The sequence below is a fragment of the Hippocampus zosterae genome, chromosome 11 (genome assembly GCF_025434085.1).
Source record: "Hippocampus zosterae strain Florida chromosome 11, ASM2543408v3, whole genome shotgun sequence".
Lineage (NCBI taxonomy): Eukaryota > Metazoa > Chordata > Actinopteri > Syngnathiformes > Syngnathidae > Hippocampus > Hippocampus zosterae.
This window is the reverse complement of record NC_067461.1, coordinates 12,199,288-12,216,772: the sequence shown is the minus strand read 5'-3', so window position 1 is coordinate 12,216,772 and position 17,485 is coordinate 12,199,288. Positions and strand designations below refer to the sequence as shown.

At 40.5% G+C, this 17,485-nt stretch overlaps 1 protein-coding gene across 2 annotated transcripts; it reads left to right on the top strand.

The window, feature by feature from the left end:
* Positions 1-1,990: 1,990 nt before the first annotated feature.
* On the top strand, positions 1,991-16,583 carry ppp1r21 (protein phosphatase 1, regulatory subunit 21). Of its 2 annotated transcripts, XM_052080132.1 has the most exons (22): positions 1,991-2,644; positions 3,586-3,654; positions 4,021-4,167; positions 5,500-5,601; positions 5,690-5,854; positions 5,942-6,000; positions 6,115-6,209; positions 6,655-6,707; positions 6,856-7,005; positions 7,079-7,180; positions 7,263-7,351; positions 7,438-7,574; positions 7,656-7,748; positions 9,840-9,967; positions 10,412-10,561; positions 10,782-10,874; positions 11,132-11,383; positions 11,663-11,698; positions 11,796-11,912; positions 13,540-13,638; positions 13,719-13,847; positions 15,424-16,583. In XM_052080132.1, exons 1-22 carry the CDS (start codon positions 2,585-2,587, stop codon positions 15,451-15,453), a joined length of 2,355 nt encoding a protein of 784 aa, XP_051936092.1. In that variant the 5' UTR covers positions 1,991-2,584; the 3' UTR covers positions 15,454-16,583. The 2 variants fall into 2 exon arrangements, with proteins under 2 accessions (XP_051936092.1, XP_051936091.1); XM_052080131.1 differs by having other exon boundaries at positions 13,719-16,583.
* Positions 16,584-17,485: the final 902 nt, after the last annotated feature.

Genomic DNA, 17,485 nt, shown 5'->3' with positions numbered 1-17,485 from the left:
AAGCATTCACAAGATTTAAGTTGTAGAACTGTTTAAATGTGTACCATGTGAAGAGATTACTGGATTACAGGAAATGATTCGGCAAGGATTTGACCAGTGTTGGCTGCATTAGCAACATGCCAATTTACTTCATGTCAAAATGATGTCATGCAATTATTAGACTATCTTTCGATGTCCAACAACACCTTCTATCCAAAATTCTTTGTTGGAAAAGTTGGTCAGTGACATGAAACTAATTCTATGAGGCTTTAGTCTGCACCTGTGGAATAATATCACCTTCCTTTCAATTCAAATTCAGTTTTGGATCATTTGTGTTCCCTGATGGCATCTCGGACTTTGTGTTAACATAATAGAATATACCGGTACTCATTCAGTCTGGGAGTATACAGTATAACGGGCCCAATTATAATCCTCACTGAACACACCAAATGAGAAACACCCACCTTTTGAGGTTTGTTTTGTCTGATACCAATACTTTAATGCCATATACAACATTATCTATTGCTCCCCCGTTGCTTTTTAATCGATCATCTGTCATCAAATACTGATACATTTAACTTGTTATAAACTAAAATCTGGTGAAAATGTTCCTGGAAAAACTATTCAAAAACGAATTCCAGAAATCAGCCCAAAAGTTCTCCTGCAAAAAAACAAAACAAAATGGAATGATCCCACTCAGGTTCTCATTAGCTCATTTGTGTGCTAAACAGGTTGAGATCACAGGGATCAACTTACTTTGATTGCGGGCCACAGGGCCGTGATAGGTGTGAAAACCGGATACATTAAAGATACACAATGAATGTATAATCACCTTATCGTATTTCTACATTTACTATAAAAAATAAGATAAGATAAGATATTCTTTATTCGTCCCACACTGGGGAAATTTACAGCCTCCAGCAGCAAGAATGTATGTAGAAAGAAGAAAGAGAGAGAAAAAAAAACATCTTTCAATTAAATGCAATATGAATACAAAATGGATAAATCACAGTACTATTGACAATTTTCCTTCACATCATTTAATTATTATTATTATTATGGTTGTTATTTTTTATTCATCAGCCTGACAGCAGTCGGTAGGAACGAGTGTCGGTATCTCTCCTTCTTGAAGCGCGGGTGTAACAGTCTCTGGCTGAAGGAGCTACCAAGTGCTGTCAGGGCGGGTTGGACGGGGTGGGAGGGACTGGCCATCATAGCTTTTAGCTTAGTTAGCATCCTTCTGTTGCCCACCTCCTCCAGAGTGTCAAGGGAGCAACCCAGGACAGAAGTGGCCTTCCTGACCAGTCGCTCCAGTCTCTTTCTGTCCCGGGCTGAGATGCTGCCTGACCAGCAGACAATGCCATAATGGATGGCCGAGGCCACCACCGAGTTATAGAACGTCTTAAGGAGTGACCCCTGAACCCCAAAAGACCTGAGTTTCCTGAGTAGGAAGAGTTGGCTCTGTCCTTTCCTAATCAGGGTGTCCGTGTTTGTAGACCAGTCCAGTTTGTCGTTCAGAAGAACACCAAGGTACTTGTAGGAGGTCACCCTCTCTATGTCCATACCCTGGATGTTCATCGGTGCTGGTGAGGACTTTTTCCTGCAGAAATCCACAACCAACTCCTTAGTTTTCCTAGGGTTGATCTGGAGGAGATTCTGCTGGCACCAGTCCACAAAGTCCTTTGTCAGTCCCCTGTACTCCCGATCGTCCCCTTCTGTAATGAGGCCAACAATCGCAGTCACCGGAGAACTTCTGAAGGTGGCAGTTTGGAGTGACGTGCCTACAAATGCCCCTACAATTTATATATATATATATATTAGAGAGAGAGGGGGAGAGAGGGAGAGGGACAGGGAGAGAGAGGGAGAGAGAGAGAGAGAGAGAGAGAGAGAGAGAGAGAGAGCGAGAGAGCGAGAGAGAGCGCGAGAGTGATAGAGAGAAAGAGAGCGAGAGAGTACACCGTATACCTCCAACCGCAAGAGGGCACGCTAAGAAGAACTGCCTAGAACTTCAGTTTTCTTTGAACTCTGACCCTTGAGTTTGTGCCTGGTAGGATCACCTAGGAGTAATACAAATGATAGTATATTTGCTGAGTACTGGCTTGTCATGGCCTTGTTTGCCAATGTAACAACAGCTACCCCTCCTATTTGACAGTATTCGTGGAGAGTAGTGTGCCGGATAACTCCGCGACGGCTGTATTAGTGTGTTTTTCGGTGTCACCGGCTTGTGTTTTGCTACTTTGCTAACCAGTTAGCTGCTACGCGCTGTCGTCGCTGATAACGCTAACTCAAACACATCCCTTTTCAAGTCGGAAGAACATCCGCATTTACATCAAGTAAATCTGATAACCACGTTGTCCGAAAACCGTGGCTCTCACATTTTAGCGATGTGCGCACTGCAAATTATTTATTGTAGTGCAACAAACAGTTCGCAAGAACGTCGTATTTGCAGACTTGTTAACCTGAGCTAGACGAGGTTTTTTATCACTCTTTGCGTCCGTTAAGATCAGTGGAGAGTTTTGCTCAAGTTCATTGGGAAATCATTTCGTACGCAGAAGAAGGCAACGTCGCGCGCGGTTTTAGGGCGCCTGCAGAGTTCAGATTAATTATGGCTAATGTCACGGATCTGCAGACCAAATACAGCAGGTTGGCACAGGAGTACTCCAAGGTATAGTAACCTTTTTCATGTCAATTTTATTATTCCATATACGTAGACTGTCGCTGAAGAGATACTGAGATGTGATTCTTTTCCCCGCACCTATACCTACTAATGTTTTGCTTTTCACCATGTCTAGTCAGTGCAAAATTATTCAATTGATCATTTCAATTAGACAACTTCACTGTGACCATATCATAAAGCGTATTTACCAATAACTTTCAACATGCAAATACATCTCCTTACAATATTGTAGGAATCAAGTGCGCCACGTGTAGGTTTTATGACCAACCCAGTGTTGCTTCTCAGTAAGTGTAGGAATGTGCTTTAACTGTTGGTTATTCGCACTAATATTTACACTTTTAAATCAATGATAACTAATGATATTGAATTTACCCTTTGGTTTCCTCTATTGAACTGCAGCACATAAGATTGTCTTTGAAAATATGTTTCTCTTTTCGCTCGTCTCATATTGTGTGATCCTCTAAACCGGGGAAAAAATTGATAGGTCTCATCACATTACACTGAATGTTCAAACTCTAATTTAAACAGCATACTTGATTATAATATTAAAATACTTAAGTTGACCAAACTGATTCGCTTAAATTTGTGTTTTCGGTGTCTTGGCGTGTTACATTTACACGTTAAAATCCACACAATATCATGTAGTCATTCCCTTTCAGGACTCTGCGATGGTTAAATTAGTTCTAAATGGCACTAATGGCTGTTTGTTCCTCTATGTGCCCTTTGTTTCCATGTCAGCTGACTGCATGGCCCTTGGTCAGTTAGTGAACCGCTATATCACACTCAGGAAGTGCTGACAATGTAGTTGTCCCTCACAGACGGTTGTGCTCGCATTGTTCAGGGTTTTCAACAAGTGTGCCTTTTGCTGAAATGGAACCCACTGAAAAAGGAGTGAAGTTCATTTTATCCTGTTGTCTATACTTTCACAGCTGCGTGCCCAGAACCAGGTGTTGAAGAAGGCAGTTGTCGATGAGCAGGCCAACTCTGCATCGCTCAAAGTAAAAAAAAAAGATAAATCACAAAGCCCTACTGTGCATTTCTGCATTAATTTTCTGCCTGCTCAAATATTTACTACGGTCCTGTCGCGCTTACTGCAGTGCCCAAAAAAGCGCCTTTCACACAGAGATCTAGCCAAAGTTTTGTGAAACTGGGTTGAGGAAGTACAAAGATGGGTCTGTGACACTCAAAACCTGCTTTTCCTTCTTGTCATACCAGATACCACTTTTTGTCACACATTTAATAATGAAGACCCTTATGCAGAAATATGGCATGAGCTCTGTGTTAAAGAGGCTAGTGATTCTCAGGGTATCCTAATGTTTGCAGCACCATTATTGAATTTTTCGTGCTTGTTTCTCTGTTATCAGGAGCAACTGAAACAGAGGGATCAGAGCCTTAGGAAGCAGGAGCAGGAGATGGACAGCCTCAGCTTTCGAAACCAGCAGCTGGCGAAGAGGGTGGAGCTTCTTCAAGAGGAGCTGGCTGCTAGTGAAGCAAAGGGCAAAAGGGGAAAGGTGATCATGGGGACAGAACTCAAATTGATATGTTGTTCAGCTCCTGGAACAATCCTATTGCTTGCTATTGAATATTAAAATTAACTAAGATGCTCTGGAATGACACAAACCAAAATACCACCAAAATAAAATGAAAGACTAGATAGATATCAAAAGCAGTCTGATTGGATGACTAATAAGTGCTTTGCTTCTTCAGAATACTGCACCTTATATAATTGCACCAGTATTGCCCTTGACTGCTTAAATATTAAGTGCTGGAAATCTAACTTTCTCCTTTCTTTCTCATTGTAGTTTGTTATTATGTATATCCTACTTTTGTGTATAGCATATAAAGAAACCTCAGAAATACTGCTGCCCTTCAAAATCCTGTAAATGTGTTGAATGCGTAACATCACCAAATAACCATTCATACTCTCAGTCAAACCAATTGACAATTTATTCTTCAGTTAATCAAGAATTCGTCTTTTTGGGATACTGTATGTGCGTGTAACTGGAGAAAACCCACATAAGCAAGGGGAGAATATGCATAGAACACACAGAACGGCTCGAGCTGATATTTGGTCTCCCAATCTCAGAACTGTTTTGCCAGACGTGTTGTAATGATGTCCTCGGAGACCAAAATAGTATCCCTATTGTGATCAGTAGCTTGAGGGTAACTGTTTATCTCATAGAGATGCAAGTCCTCTGGATTTTCCCAGAATTCCGGATTTTCAAATTTTCATGAAATTTCCTCTGGAAAATTGAGGAAAAATTGCCTAAAATTAATCTGGATATTAGTTGACATCATTGAACGAACACGTGTTTGAGTTTGTTGTTTTGCTTTCACGAGTGTAGCCATGTTGAGGCACGAACACTAGTAACAGTAACACCCCTCCCCTCGCATTCTCATGGCCTCGCCATGTCTCAGAGATTTCAACATTTCGGCGAGAACGGAAAATACAAAGGGTGCACGTGTGTATACAAAAGGCATATTAATCATTGAATGTCGAGTATTTGAATAGCGTTTTGTGTAAACTAATTCATGCGTGATCAGCCAGGTACAGCCCCAGCGCAATGTTCAAACAGGTAGACAGACAAGCTGACATATGTGCAACAGACGCGAGTGTTAGGAACACGTTCAAGTGGTCATGGCTTGAGGAAGGGGACTTGGATGGAGATTTTTTTTTGTCCGACTCCATTAGAAAGGTCAACAAACCTGGTGTGTGTGTGTAATATATATATATATATTTTCAGGAAAGTCCACTTTCATCTCTAATCTCAGCAAACACTCAACAAATTGTGCTCCTGCATTTGGATAGTAATTATTAAATGCTTTTGTTGTTCCACTTTCAGAATAAAGGAGATTCTCCTTCACACCATGGTGTGCGGACACAAAGTGTTTTTGACGAGGACCTGCAGAAAAAGATTGAAGAAAATGAGAGGCTTCACATTCAGGTAATGTGCAATTAATAGAGATTTGTATTTTTTAGGTCCTAAATGCTGAGGAGTCTGCACAAATTAGCTTTTCTCCTGTGTTCTTTAGTTTTACGAGGCAGATGAGCAGCATAAGAGACAGGAGGCTGAGATGAAGACACGTCTCGAGGAGTTGGAGCGAGAATCTCAACACCACCAGACTGTCGTGGATGGACTCACTACAAAGTACACAGAAACCATTGAGAGGCTGCAGAGTGACAAGGCGCGATTGGAGGTGAGGATGAGCTTGAACAAAAAGCCAAGAGGATGAATCATGCGATTGTAAGTAGACATGAACGTATTTGTGTGTTCCTCCTTCTAGGTTAAAACACAGACTCTGGAGAGGGAGAGAAAAGATTGCAGATTGAGAACAGAGGAGTGGTATGTCTCCTTGTTTATTTTTATTTTATTATTATTTTTTTTAGTTCCATCAAGGATTTATGGCTCGGCCCTGGTTAAATAACAAATTGTTCTGTTGAACTTTTTTGTGTGCAGTCAGCAGCAGTTAAGACGATGCCAGTCAGAACTGAACAGACAACTGAAACAAAGCAGCAGCGTCATCCAGGAGAAAGTGCCCTTTAACGACACCAGTGAGTGTTTTTTTTCTCAAAAATGAAAGTTTACCAAAATAATTTTTCTCACTAATACAGGACAAAGACAGTTTCTGTCAGTTAATATGCACAATGGCTTCTCAATTTATGATTTAAAGAACAAATTTGTAAGTTGTAACCTGCCGAAGCTGTTCCATCCCCGACGCTAATGGTCTAGTAAAGACACAATTACAGTAGATATTTGTCTCAAAAACATTTTGAGCCCATTGTTCAATGCAAAAATCTTATTTTGGCACATGACAATGTATTCTTTTTATGTGCCTGTGCTAGTTCATTGCCTGCCATAAGCTTGAAACGTCTTATGTCGGTGCTGTTGTAAACCGAGTACCTCTTGTAGTTGATCCTAATTCCCTCAAAATTTAGGACCACTAGAGGGGAATATTTTGCTCATTGAACAATCTTTCTTGTCCCTCCAATTCTCCAGAATTTAGTGACTACAACAGTCTAAATGTGCCGGCACACAATCGAAGACATCAGGTAAGTGTTCAGGGGACGGACTCATCCGTAAAGTGTTTTTTATTGTTTTTTGATTTGCATCTCAAACATCAAGAGTGCTGTTTTGATATTTATCACATACTGTAGTTTTAATTGAATTCCCCCCCCCGCCCTCACTTTCTAAATTCAGCTCAAAGCCCGGGATGTGGCAGGCCAAGCCTTGAGCTTCATTCAGGACCTGGTAGCTGGTCTGCTGAATTTCCATTCTTACACTGAGCAGAGAGTCCACATTTATCCGCTGGACTCTTCTATTGAGTCCATTTCCCCTTTGAATCAAAAGGTTAGTATAATAGCACGCATATACAACATACACAGCATCTCATGCCAAACAAACAAACTTTGTCTCTTGACAGTTTTCTCAGTATCTGCATGAGAATGCAGTGTATGTCCGCCCCCTGGAGGACAGTTTTCTGCAGTTACACCAAAGTATCACAGAGGACACGGTCACAGTTCTGGTGAGAGGTGCTTTTACAAAGACCTGTTTCGTCCTCTGTCTTTGTATCCAACCAAAATCTATTTTATCTTGTTGAATTGTAGGAGACTGTGGACAAGCTGAAGAACTTCAGTGACATTTTCTCCACATATACCCGCTTCCTACAAAAGCTGCTCCCTTATCAACTAAAAAGGTCAGTGGTGTTCTTGCATGTGTGCGACAACCGCAGAGAGTGGAGGAGGAGGAGGATGTTTTTTTTTAACTGTCTTTCCCTCCCAGTCTAGAGGAGGAGTGCCAGACACCACTTTGCACTGCTGCCCTTACAGTAAAGAACCGGGAACTACAGAATGATGTGAAGAGAGTGACTTTAGTGTTTGACAAGCTACAGAACTACATTAACCTGTTGACCTTTCCCAGTAGGTTAACATGAATTATTCAAACCTGTTTCATAATTTTGTCCTCAAAAAAGACATATAAATGTGCACTTTTTGTCTCAGGCGTTCGCCAGGATGGAATGCCACAAAGTAGCACCTCCGCCGTCTTCACCCAACTAGCGGCTTGCCTGCATAGTCTTCATGATGTTGTTAAAGGTAAGCAGCCGTTTCAACTCTATGTCCGTCTTGTTCACAACAGATTGAGTCACATAATTGCCTGAACCACTCACTGTTTGTTGAGCCTCATGAATCCTGAATATGCCGATAAAATCTGGAAATAAAATAAATGAATGGGAAAACATGGTCACTTGGAAGTTAAGTTGCCTCATTTTGGGCACGGGATCATCTCATTTGTACCTGAAATGGAATTTCTGATGGCAGGCGTTAGCATGTAAAACTGAGGAGCAAGCGCCTTGTACATTGCAAATAAAGAAATGAGATGAAGCACTAGGTGTGAGATCATATTTACTTCAGTTAATACGGCGCCATGTGTCATTTTTTGTGGACCTGAATTGGCATTCAATGTCATGTATTGTTTACATGCATTGTCATTTCACGGACAACATTCTGTTCATGTCGAAAGTCGTGTTAAGATTTATTTTTATTTTTTTACAAATTCAACACATAAAAATGCATTTATTAAAAAGACAAAAATGTAAACACAATTAGTATGATTATAAAGTATACGTTTTTTTTAATTGTGCACAAAATGAAACAGCCAGTGATGGCCAAGCGGGCGTGTCATAACTACCGGTAATTGACATGTTGAGTTGGGGGTGTCTTAACCTCGAGACCGATCCACCGAACCACTGCCTTTGATGTTGTCAATTGACACATGTACCAGTTTAAAAAATTAAATGTGATTTCCTCGAAAAGCCCCCCCCCCACCCCCAATCATGAACTTTGAGGAAAAATTGAGAACAAGATAAATAATTTCCTCAAAAAAAAACATTAATTATACTTATAATCTGTACATCAAAAATAAACAATTAAGATAATGTTGTTGCACAAGTGTGCACACCCTTTTATAAATGGCGAGATGGCTGTGTTAAGAATAAACAATTACATCTTACCCCAGTGTGATTTGCTCATCAAAGCATCCTTCAGTTGTCATTCCTACATTAAACTAAAGCTTAATGTGCTGGCTTGAAATATATTCCTTTCATTGTCCAACTTTAAAACAAAAGGGGGCAAAGACACACTGACCCTATGTGATAACTAACCTTATCATAGGGATGGCTGTCACACCCCGTGGAGTTTTCACATTGCTATATTAATGGGAGAAATCCTTTTAAAATGAAAGACACTAGAATTTAATCTCAAAGTTGAATTGCATTGACAAGTTAACTTTGACAAACAGAATAGCGTACATAAGAAAACAATAAGATTGTCATGCTCATTTGGTATCAATTCAGCAACAAGAACAGTGATTGAGAAACTAGCTAGTTTTTGACATAACCAAATGGCTGAGATGGGAAGACTACTTCTCCAATAAAAGTGTCTTACAAGTGCTCTAATATGCCGTCGGCAGTACTCCGGATGGTTGTTGTTATTTAATTTCACTTCCCTTACTACACTCATCATGACATCTGGTGAAGCCAGGCCCTTGTCTTCATTGTAAATTGTCTGCCCATGTTTCTTCATATAATCAGTTCTGGCTGTATCCTGTCTCTCACCCAAAGTAAGCGCATGTTTGCAATGTCTATATTGCTATTTTCTTTTCAAACAGGGTACATTTGACAAAGTTGTACCTGACTTGACATTGTGAAAATCATTCCACTCATTTTATGTTACATTATTGTAAATGAACTCTCTGTTCATAGCCTTCCTGTTTATGTAAGCAGTGCAAGTCGTCTGGGCTACGCTGTTGGATAGAAAGCTGATAAAAAGACAGTCACAGACACAAAAAGAAAAAATTGAACATTGTGCAGCTGTAGTTTGGATTCAGCAGACCTCTTGACCTTTACTTTATTTTAGTGTCACCACATTTTCTTTCCTTGATACAAGCCAATAATAACAACACTTCCTCACCCGAAATAACAAAACCTTTTATGTAAAACTGTCATTGCTTAGTTAAATTCAGGCACTGACTTTATGGCTTGACAATTTTTATCAACACTTCCTATACGTATCCATTCTTCATCTGCATTGCATTTATTTCGAAATCTGATTCAAATTGGTCACAATACAGATATATCTCTTGCTCTTCTTACTGTTCCGCATGTGTGTGTTCATGCGTGCACTTAGAAATGTCCAAGCACTACAACCAGAAGGCCAGCTTAGAGCAGGAGCTCCCCACCACCACACAGAAACTCTTCACCACTACAGAATGTCTGCTAGGCTCCCTCGGCTCACTGACCAACAGCACAAGCAAGGTACGGCCAATAGGGGGCGATCAGCAACCTGGTTCGAGATTAACCTCTCGCGCAACACATTATGCCTTCTGATGCACAGTCGAGATTTGACAGCTGTTGGTGTCATGATGCTAAATTGCTACTGTTGGCAGAACTCAGGTGGCCAGCAGCTACATTTTCAAAGCTACTGTCAAAAATCATAGTTTTTGCAGCTGCTCCCCAGCTAGACTTACCGATAAACGATTTTTCTTTTTGAATAAAGACGTGTCTGATGAGAGGCCCAGGGCGGTGGCTTGCACACATGCTGGCACAGCATGTGTGAATCGAGCATTTTGAGATTGAGCATCTCTGCAGGAGAAATCTCAACTGCACAGACATTTATTTTACCAATCACTGTTGCCTTCTGTCTCAAGTGGCTGCTAAGGGTTGAATTTTACAAGGCATAATATGTTTGGCTTCTTGCAGCTTGCCACATTCTTCAGCAACAACTTGGATTTCTTCACGTCATCGGGCTACAGTCCCAGAGGAAACACAGGAGCTTTTAACCCTGTACAAGCCGAGATTATGCTTTCCAACAAAAAGAAAGCAGCTGCTTACATTAGTGCACTCAAAAAGGTAAGCATTCCCAGCCTCTTCTTATTAATTTGAAGAGCTTTTAACATACTACTGTGTTAATTCAGTCCAGAGCTATATTTAGATTATGTCTATTTAACAATGTGTTTATTCTAGCATCAGTAGTTGATCGGTTGTGAGATACGGGAACGCATTTAGTAATGAAATGTAATGTAAACTACTATTACATCATCATTTATTTGTTGTCATTACTTGTGTTTAGCCCCGGCCACAGTCCGTTCCATACAGGGAAGCTCTGTCCAATCGCCGGATACTCACAAGCTCCACTGAGAGTAGAGAAGGTCTCACTCAACAGGTATGAAGCTGCTTCTTCTAATTGTCACTAAAAATTGGTTGCATTCGGGTGCAGGTGTTATGTGACTGTCTTAAATGAGGTTGAGACGGGGAAAATTGCTACTTCAAGTAGAGTACACTGTTTTGCAGTTTTAGAAATTGCTGGGGGGAAAAAAGCTCAGGCTAGTTGGATTCATTTTTTTCCATCCGCTTCTTAATTTTTGTGCTTGGCTGGCTTAGTTTGCTTGTTCTTGTTTTTGCTCTGCTGGCCTCCTGCAGGTGCAGCAGGGTCAGGAAAAGATTGCACGTCTTGAGCAGGAAAAAGAACACTGGCTCCTGGAAGCTCAGCTTGGGAAAGTGCGGCTTGAAAAGGAGAATCAGCGTATTTCAGACCTGGAAGCACAGCTCGCTATGGCTCTTGGGGAAGGTCAGATCTCGCAGATGTCTGCAGTCAGCTCAGTGACACAGAACCACGAGGAAGTGGAGTCGTCTCAGCAAACTGCTGCAAAAGAAACTATGTGCACCAGCCTGGTACAGTCACCTTTTAATTTTATCTTGCAGAGGAAATTTCCAATACATGGCCGGAGTTTCTGGAACAATTATTGTCTGTTCTTGTCGCTCCGTGCTTTTTTTGAGACAGAAAACTCAGACATCCAAGGTGCTGAGGCAGCACTTAGGAGAAAACCTTTGTAGAGGCTCACAGTGCTCCTACAATCCAGAACTGGTCAGGGCTCACTGATCAGGCAGGCTATGTACATATTTTATTGTTATAGTTTAGTCAACAGCTGTGGTTATGTCTCCTCTCTCCAGGTTGGCATGTTGTGCACCGTGCCCTTAGCTGAGCATGTGAGTGGCCATGCATTTATATGAAAAAGTTCAAAGCAGTGTCTTCTCCATGGATAAACCGAGTGTAACATTGCAGGATGTTGCGTGTGTTTTGCAGGTGGGAGACGAGGAGTCCAGGGAGCAGTTGATAAAGACTCACTACATGACCAGAGTGGGAGAACTCACCACTCAGCTCCAGGTGTCAGACAGCAAAGCAGTGCACTTCCACTCTGAGGTGAAGCCTTGACTTGAAAGTCTATCTTTAAAAAAACAAACAAACAAAAAAAACAATTGATTTTGAGTGAATAAGCTTTTTTTGGAGCCATTTAGCATCATAAGTCATCTTAGCAGTGATTCTTACAGAGTAGGTGTCAAACATCAATCATAACAACTTCTTATAATGCATTTGTTCCTTCCACATATTTGAAGGACAGGGAGCAGAGGATGACCAGTCGACGCTATGTGGCCCTCATCTTTTGTCTTAAATCAAAACATCCCAAGAGTTACTGGCTTGTCCAGTTTCGTCTAATGCAGGGGTGTCCAAACTTTTTGCCAAGGGGGCCAGATTTTATGTGGTAAAATGTCGGGGGCCCGACCTTGGCTGACATTCTTTACATTGAACAACAATATTGTTCAACAAATTTTAGTAAGCCAGTCTGTTTCACATTTCCATTTTTATTTTAATTTCAACAATCTTAAGAATTTCTTTTGGTTCATTTGAAACAGGTATATCACATGCAACTGCTTATTCACTTGACTTTTTCTTAAACAGAAGTCTCCTGAGTGCAAATTTATTGATTTGAAACATAAAATGTATCACCATGACTTTTCAATAGTCACAAAACCTTTGACTCGAACAACAGGGAAATGAACAAGCAATACACATGTCCACAACTGCAAGGATCATTTGAAATATGACATATCAGTCATTATAAACACGGAGTGATGTCTTGTTAACTCGTGAGTGATGTCTCGTAGAGTGCTACTGCCCTCTAGTGTCTAAATGCTATTACTCATTTAGTGAATGCTATTACTCATTGAGCCACTAGAGGAAAGCAGTACTCTATAAAACATCACTCACCAGTCTACGAGACCTCAGTCAATGCAACACGTGTTCCATTGCACCCAACCTGCGGGCCAGACGGCACTTATTTTATGACAGGGGCCGAGGGCCGGATGAAATTCGACCGCGGGCCGGATTTGGCCCCCGGGCCGGACTTTGGACATGCCTGGTCTAATGCATGGGGATTTTAAAAACACATTTTCCTCAACTCTGGTGTCAAAATGTCTGCCTTCCCCCACCAGTAGTATTAGTTCACACAATCAAATCTGCCATGGCTGTCTATTACATGCCAAAACAGGTGGTCACATAATTCATAACTTTAAATCCATCATCATCTGTATGGACCCTAAGGCTAGAAAAAATAGGCGAGTCGACCACAAAAATTTCATCCATCCAAAAATGTCAGACTCGAAATTATAGTTAATCTTTTTAAAACCATATTTGCACTTCCTGGAATCATGTTTGGACACTGTCCGTGTTTACAGCACGGACATTTGTTGCAAACGCACACACGCACTTACTGGGGTAGTCATTTTTGCTATGAAGGAATACCCAAAAAGGGGGCAATTACCCAAGTACAAGATTCATCAGTGTCATGACACCTCTAATGGACCCTAAAACCGGTTAGAATGTTAATGACATATCTGCAATTTGTATCCTAGCAGCAGGGAATGGACCCAATCCCTTTTGTGTATCAGAGATGATAAACTGTTCCTTAACCTGTTCACAGTGCGTGGCACGTCATCCACATTTGCATTCAGAAGGAAAAAAAAATTTTTCAACAACTTTATCGTTTTAGTGTCGCGCTTTGGCCAGAAGATTAGCCATTGCAGAGAAATCACGTGAAACTGTTGTCGAGGAGATGAAACGTGCCAATCGAAACATCACGCACTTGCAGGTATGTTGATCGTCCAACATAATCACCAAGGTCTACACTCTCGAGTTCCTTCAGTTGAAATTGTGTCGTGTGCCACACAGGATGAATTGAGCACAACCAAGAGGAGCTATGAGGATCAGCTGAGCATGATGAGTGACCATTTGTGTAGTATGAACGAGACGTTAAGCAAACAGAGAGAAGAGATCGACACACTTAAACTGGGCAGCAAGGTACACTACGGACCATTCTTTCTCTTTTCGATTTTCTTCAATAATTGAAACTCTTAGAACATGGGTGCCATTCAGATCAGGCCTCATCCAATGTGGCCACCTGGGTAAGTTTTTGTCTGCCGCCACTCCCCATTGGTAATTTAAAGAGAAATTGAAGAGCATTTATTTTAGTTATCTTTATTTTATCAGATAACATCTCTTTGATTAATAAATATACCAAATTAAATGTGAAATAATTTGTTATGATTTAAAAGAAAACTTAATAGAAACATATTGCCAACTATGCATGTATAATGTCCGGGGCTCCAGACGCTCCCTAAATTGTCGCATTTCGCCCATAAAATTTGCGACATATTGTAAATCTGCTCACTATTGTGTGACCTGTAAATTCCCTTTTAAATTAGTATGATTAAATCATTTTTGGTTGCTGATGAGCTATTTTGCCACTGTTAACACTCAATATGGCGAACATGAGCAGAATGATTTCACGTTTACTTATGACAAGTAGCCCAATAATAAAGGAGTCAATCGCTCTAATCATTGTCAAAGTCGCCCGTTGAGACTGTACATTGCAAAAGCAGTCATAGCCACACACTAACAATAATTTACTTCATTGGTGAGTAACAGGAGTGCTAAATATCCCTTTTAGGATTTTGTTGACATTTCCACGTACAAAGGTTAATTTTCTTTGAAAGCAGTACCTACCATTCATTAAATGTTCGGTAAGATTTGAGTTGTTATAAATTAATCCCAAAGGGAATCTGTTTCATGTTGCATTGAGCATTTGAAATGTTTTATTAAAAGCTAATAAGGGTTGTGTTTAAAGGGCCATTTCAGAGTTTTTTTTATATTTCTATTGTGATTGGAGGGAGGGGGTTGTATTGAAAGGTGTTGGGCTGATCAATCAATTTGTAGTAATATTAGTTGGCAATTGCTCTACGCTAACTTTTGTATTTCAAGAGTTAATAGTAAAAACTAGTTTTACTATATTTTACATTGAAGAGGATTTTTTTGGGGGGGGGTAATCTGAGCCAGCTCGGCTGATGATCCGGTGTAAAAGACAATTGAAAACTCCAAGGAGTGCGGAAACTCAAGCGTCTCTCGAGACATTAAGTTATGTTTTCAGCCTCTGGGACGTGACATTGTAAAGATTCTGCCAGTTACATTATGGACACGGAGGTCAGTGGAAGCAGTGTGCTTACTGCACAGTCTGATGGGAAACACACCTGCTGGCACCATTTGAAAAAGTCATTAGGTCTAAGTTGAAGAGGTCCGCTATTGGGTGTGTGAGTGTTTGCATGCTCTGGCCTGCTTAAGAACAGGTTGCCAAATGGCAGGACAGAACATGTGTGTGATCTGTAGGTGGTGGTTTTCTCTTCAAGGACAGAAACCAGACCCGGCATGTTTCTAGATTCTTAAAGGAATGCAAAGTAAACCTGAGTCATTAAATTGTTATAATCATAAATCTGATCCAAATTGGTGTGTTTTACTTTTACTTCTCCGTTCAGCATTCTGAAATCAGCCTGAAGTGAGTTTTTTTTTTTTTTTTAAATCTACCTGTATATATCTTCTACAGACAAACGCCAAGAAGAACAAAGGCCGCTAGCGGTTCCCTTCCCAAAAGTAATGGCATCATGAGAGCATTTTGAAGAGACTATGGAGCCTCCCAAAATCAGCCCCCCTCAACACACACCCACACTGTACCCAATACCAGATCACAAGCAAAGCTTCAGAGGCCTTTTCTTTCCTCCAGACATAGCACCACATATTTTGTGCTGGAATCTGTTTGACCTTTTTGGCCAGAGCAGAATAGGGCCTTCCAATTGGAACACAGGAAATGAATAAATTTGCTGACATGAAGACCAAACCCTGTAAATCAATCAGCCTTTCTGTTTTTCCTGGTTGTGTGTATGTATGGGAAAACGATACTGTTTTTGCTGCGTATTGAACACAAAATGTGAGAGTGGCTCTTTTTACATGCACATATAGTTTCATGCCTTTATTATATAACCCTTCGAACACTGCATATGCTAAGAAGGGCTTCCAAAGATCAACCAACAAATTAACACTTGAATCCATACCTTATTCTGGAGAGTCCTTGCAGATGTCTGTTAAGAACCTCTGACTGATAAACTGTTTACATGGAAGAAATGGACAACTTGTAGCTGGTAAAGCGTCCCGTATGAGGGTGCGATCTTACTTTACAACAGTAGTTAACTTTTTTTTAAGTGTGGATATAACCTCCTGTTGGGATGTTGCAGCCTCAAAATGTATTGTATCTTGCAATTTTTGTAAGCATACATTTATTAAATGCATTGAAATAATAGTAATTGTATGTTTCAATCTTAAAAATGCACCTAAACGGAAAATAACATGTATTCATTACTGAACGTGCAAATGTTTCACAAAATATGAAGTCTCTACTTATTTTAGGTGTGTCTCAAAGTTTGTATTATGGGATACGTCGTTGCCTGGACTCAAATTGTTGCTTAGACAAGCTGGTTCATGCAGCGTGCATTTGTGCAGCTGCACTTTCAGTTCTGGCTTGTTGTGACATGATGATGTAAGGCACAGTAGCCTCTCAGTGGTTGCTTGCTGGTCTTCACTTGGGTCACATGGATTTGTCAACTGTTTTCACACGATGGAAAGTACTGTATTTGTATCCTAACAGTGTAACGTTCTCAAAAGCCCACAATGTGTGTGTGAATCAGAATAAAGAGGATGTTGTCATTAGAATGAGCTGGCTTTGTATAATCCTTCACATTTTTGTGTTTATTTTGTTAAGCCAAAGACCCATCTACTGGGAAACAAGATGGCACAATTTAACTTGTCATGGGGAACAGTTTCATTACTTATTTAATGGGGTCACTTCCTTTTGGCAAAAAAAAGTCAATCTGTTGTAGTTTAAAGATGTAAAGATGCCAATGCTGCTTCAAAATGCACATGTCAACTATTTGAAATGGGCAATTTGATGTATAAGTGTAAGCATGCGGTTCACTTTACAGTTCTGTGTATGCTCTCCACTTCAACATAAAGTACAAGGAAAATGGAAAAATCTGTAATTAATTCCCCCTTTAGCCAATGAAGCATCTTTCACTTTTCTGTAAATTCACACAAAATTGTATGTGCATACATTTTAGCTGTGTATCAAGTACTGACAAAAAAAGAGGATCACAGTTGAAGGGATTTGGCTCACAATTTCAGTAGTAGTTTATTTGGAATAAACGGCAAATAAATCCAACCATTTGTACTTTACTTTGTTCAAGAAAATGGCCCGATCAAAGTGTTTCCCCCAAAACTGGAACAGAAAGCAGTATGGTAACAAATCGTGAGCAGTTTGGTCTTACGTCTGCGCTTCTGATGTTGAATCTCGGCTCTGGCCTTACTGTGTGAAGTTTGCATGTTCTCCCTGTGCTTGTGGCCAATCCGTTAATCAGTAAGCATTTAAAGATATTTTTCCAAACTCTTTTGTTGTTATTGTAATATATGCATCCATCCATTTTCTATTCCCCTGGTTTATCCCCCCGTTCAGTGTTAGAGTTAGCTGGAGGTTATCCGTGCTGATTTTGGGGGAACTACACCGACATGGCGCGCACCAATGACGGGCGAATGTACTGAAATTACCATCAGTGATTTAA

Excerpts from the sequence above, each read along its gene's own strand:
- ppp1r21 (XM_052080131.1), top strand. The coding sequence starts at position 2,585 with ATGGCTAATGTCACGGATCTGCAGACCAAATACAGCAGGTTGGCACAG. Across the intron at positions 7,352-7,437 it reads CTCCCTTATCAACTAAAAAG|TCTAGAGGAGGAGTGCCAGA; the intron begins GTCAGTGGTGTT and ends TTTCCCTCCCAG. Across the intron at positions 10,562-10,781 it reads ACATTAGTGCACTCAAAAAG|CCCCGGCCACAGTCCGTTCC; the intron begins GTAAGCATTCCC and ends ACTTGTGTTTAG.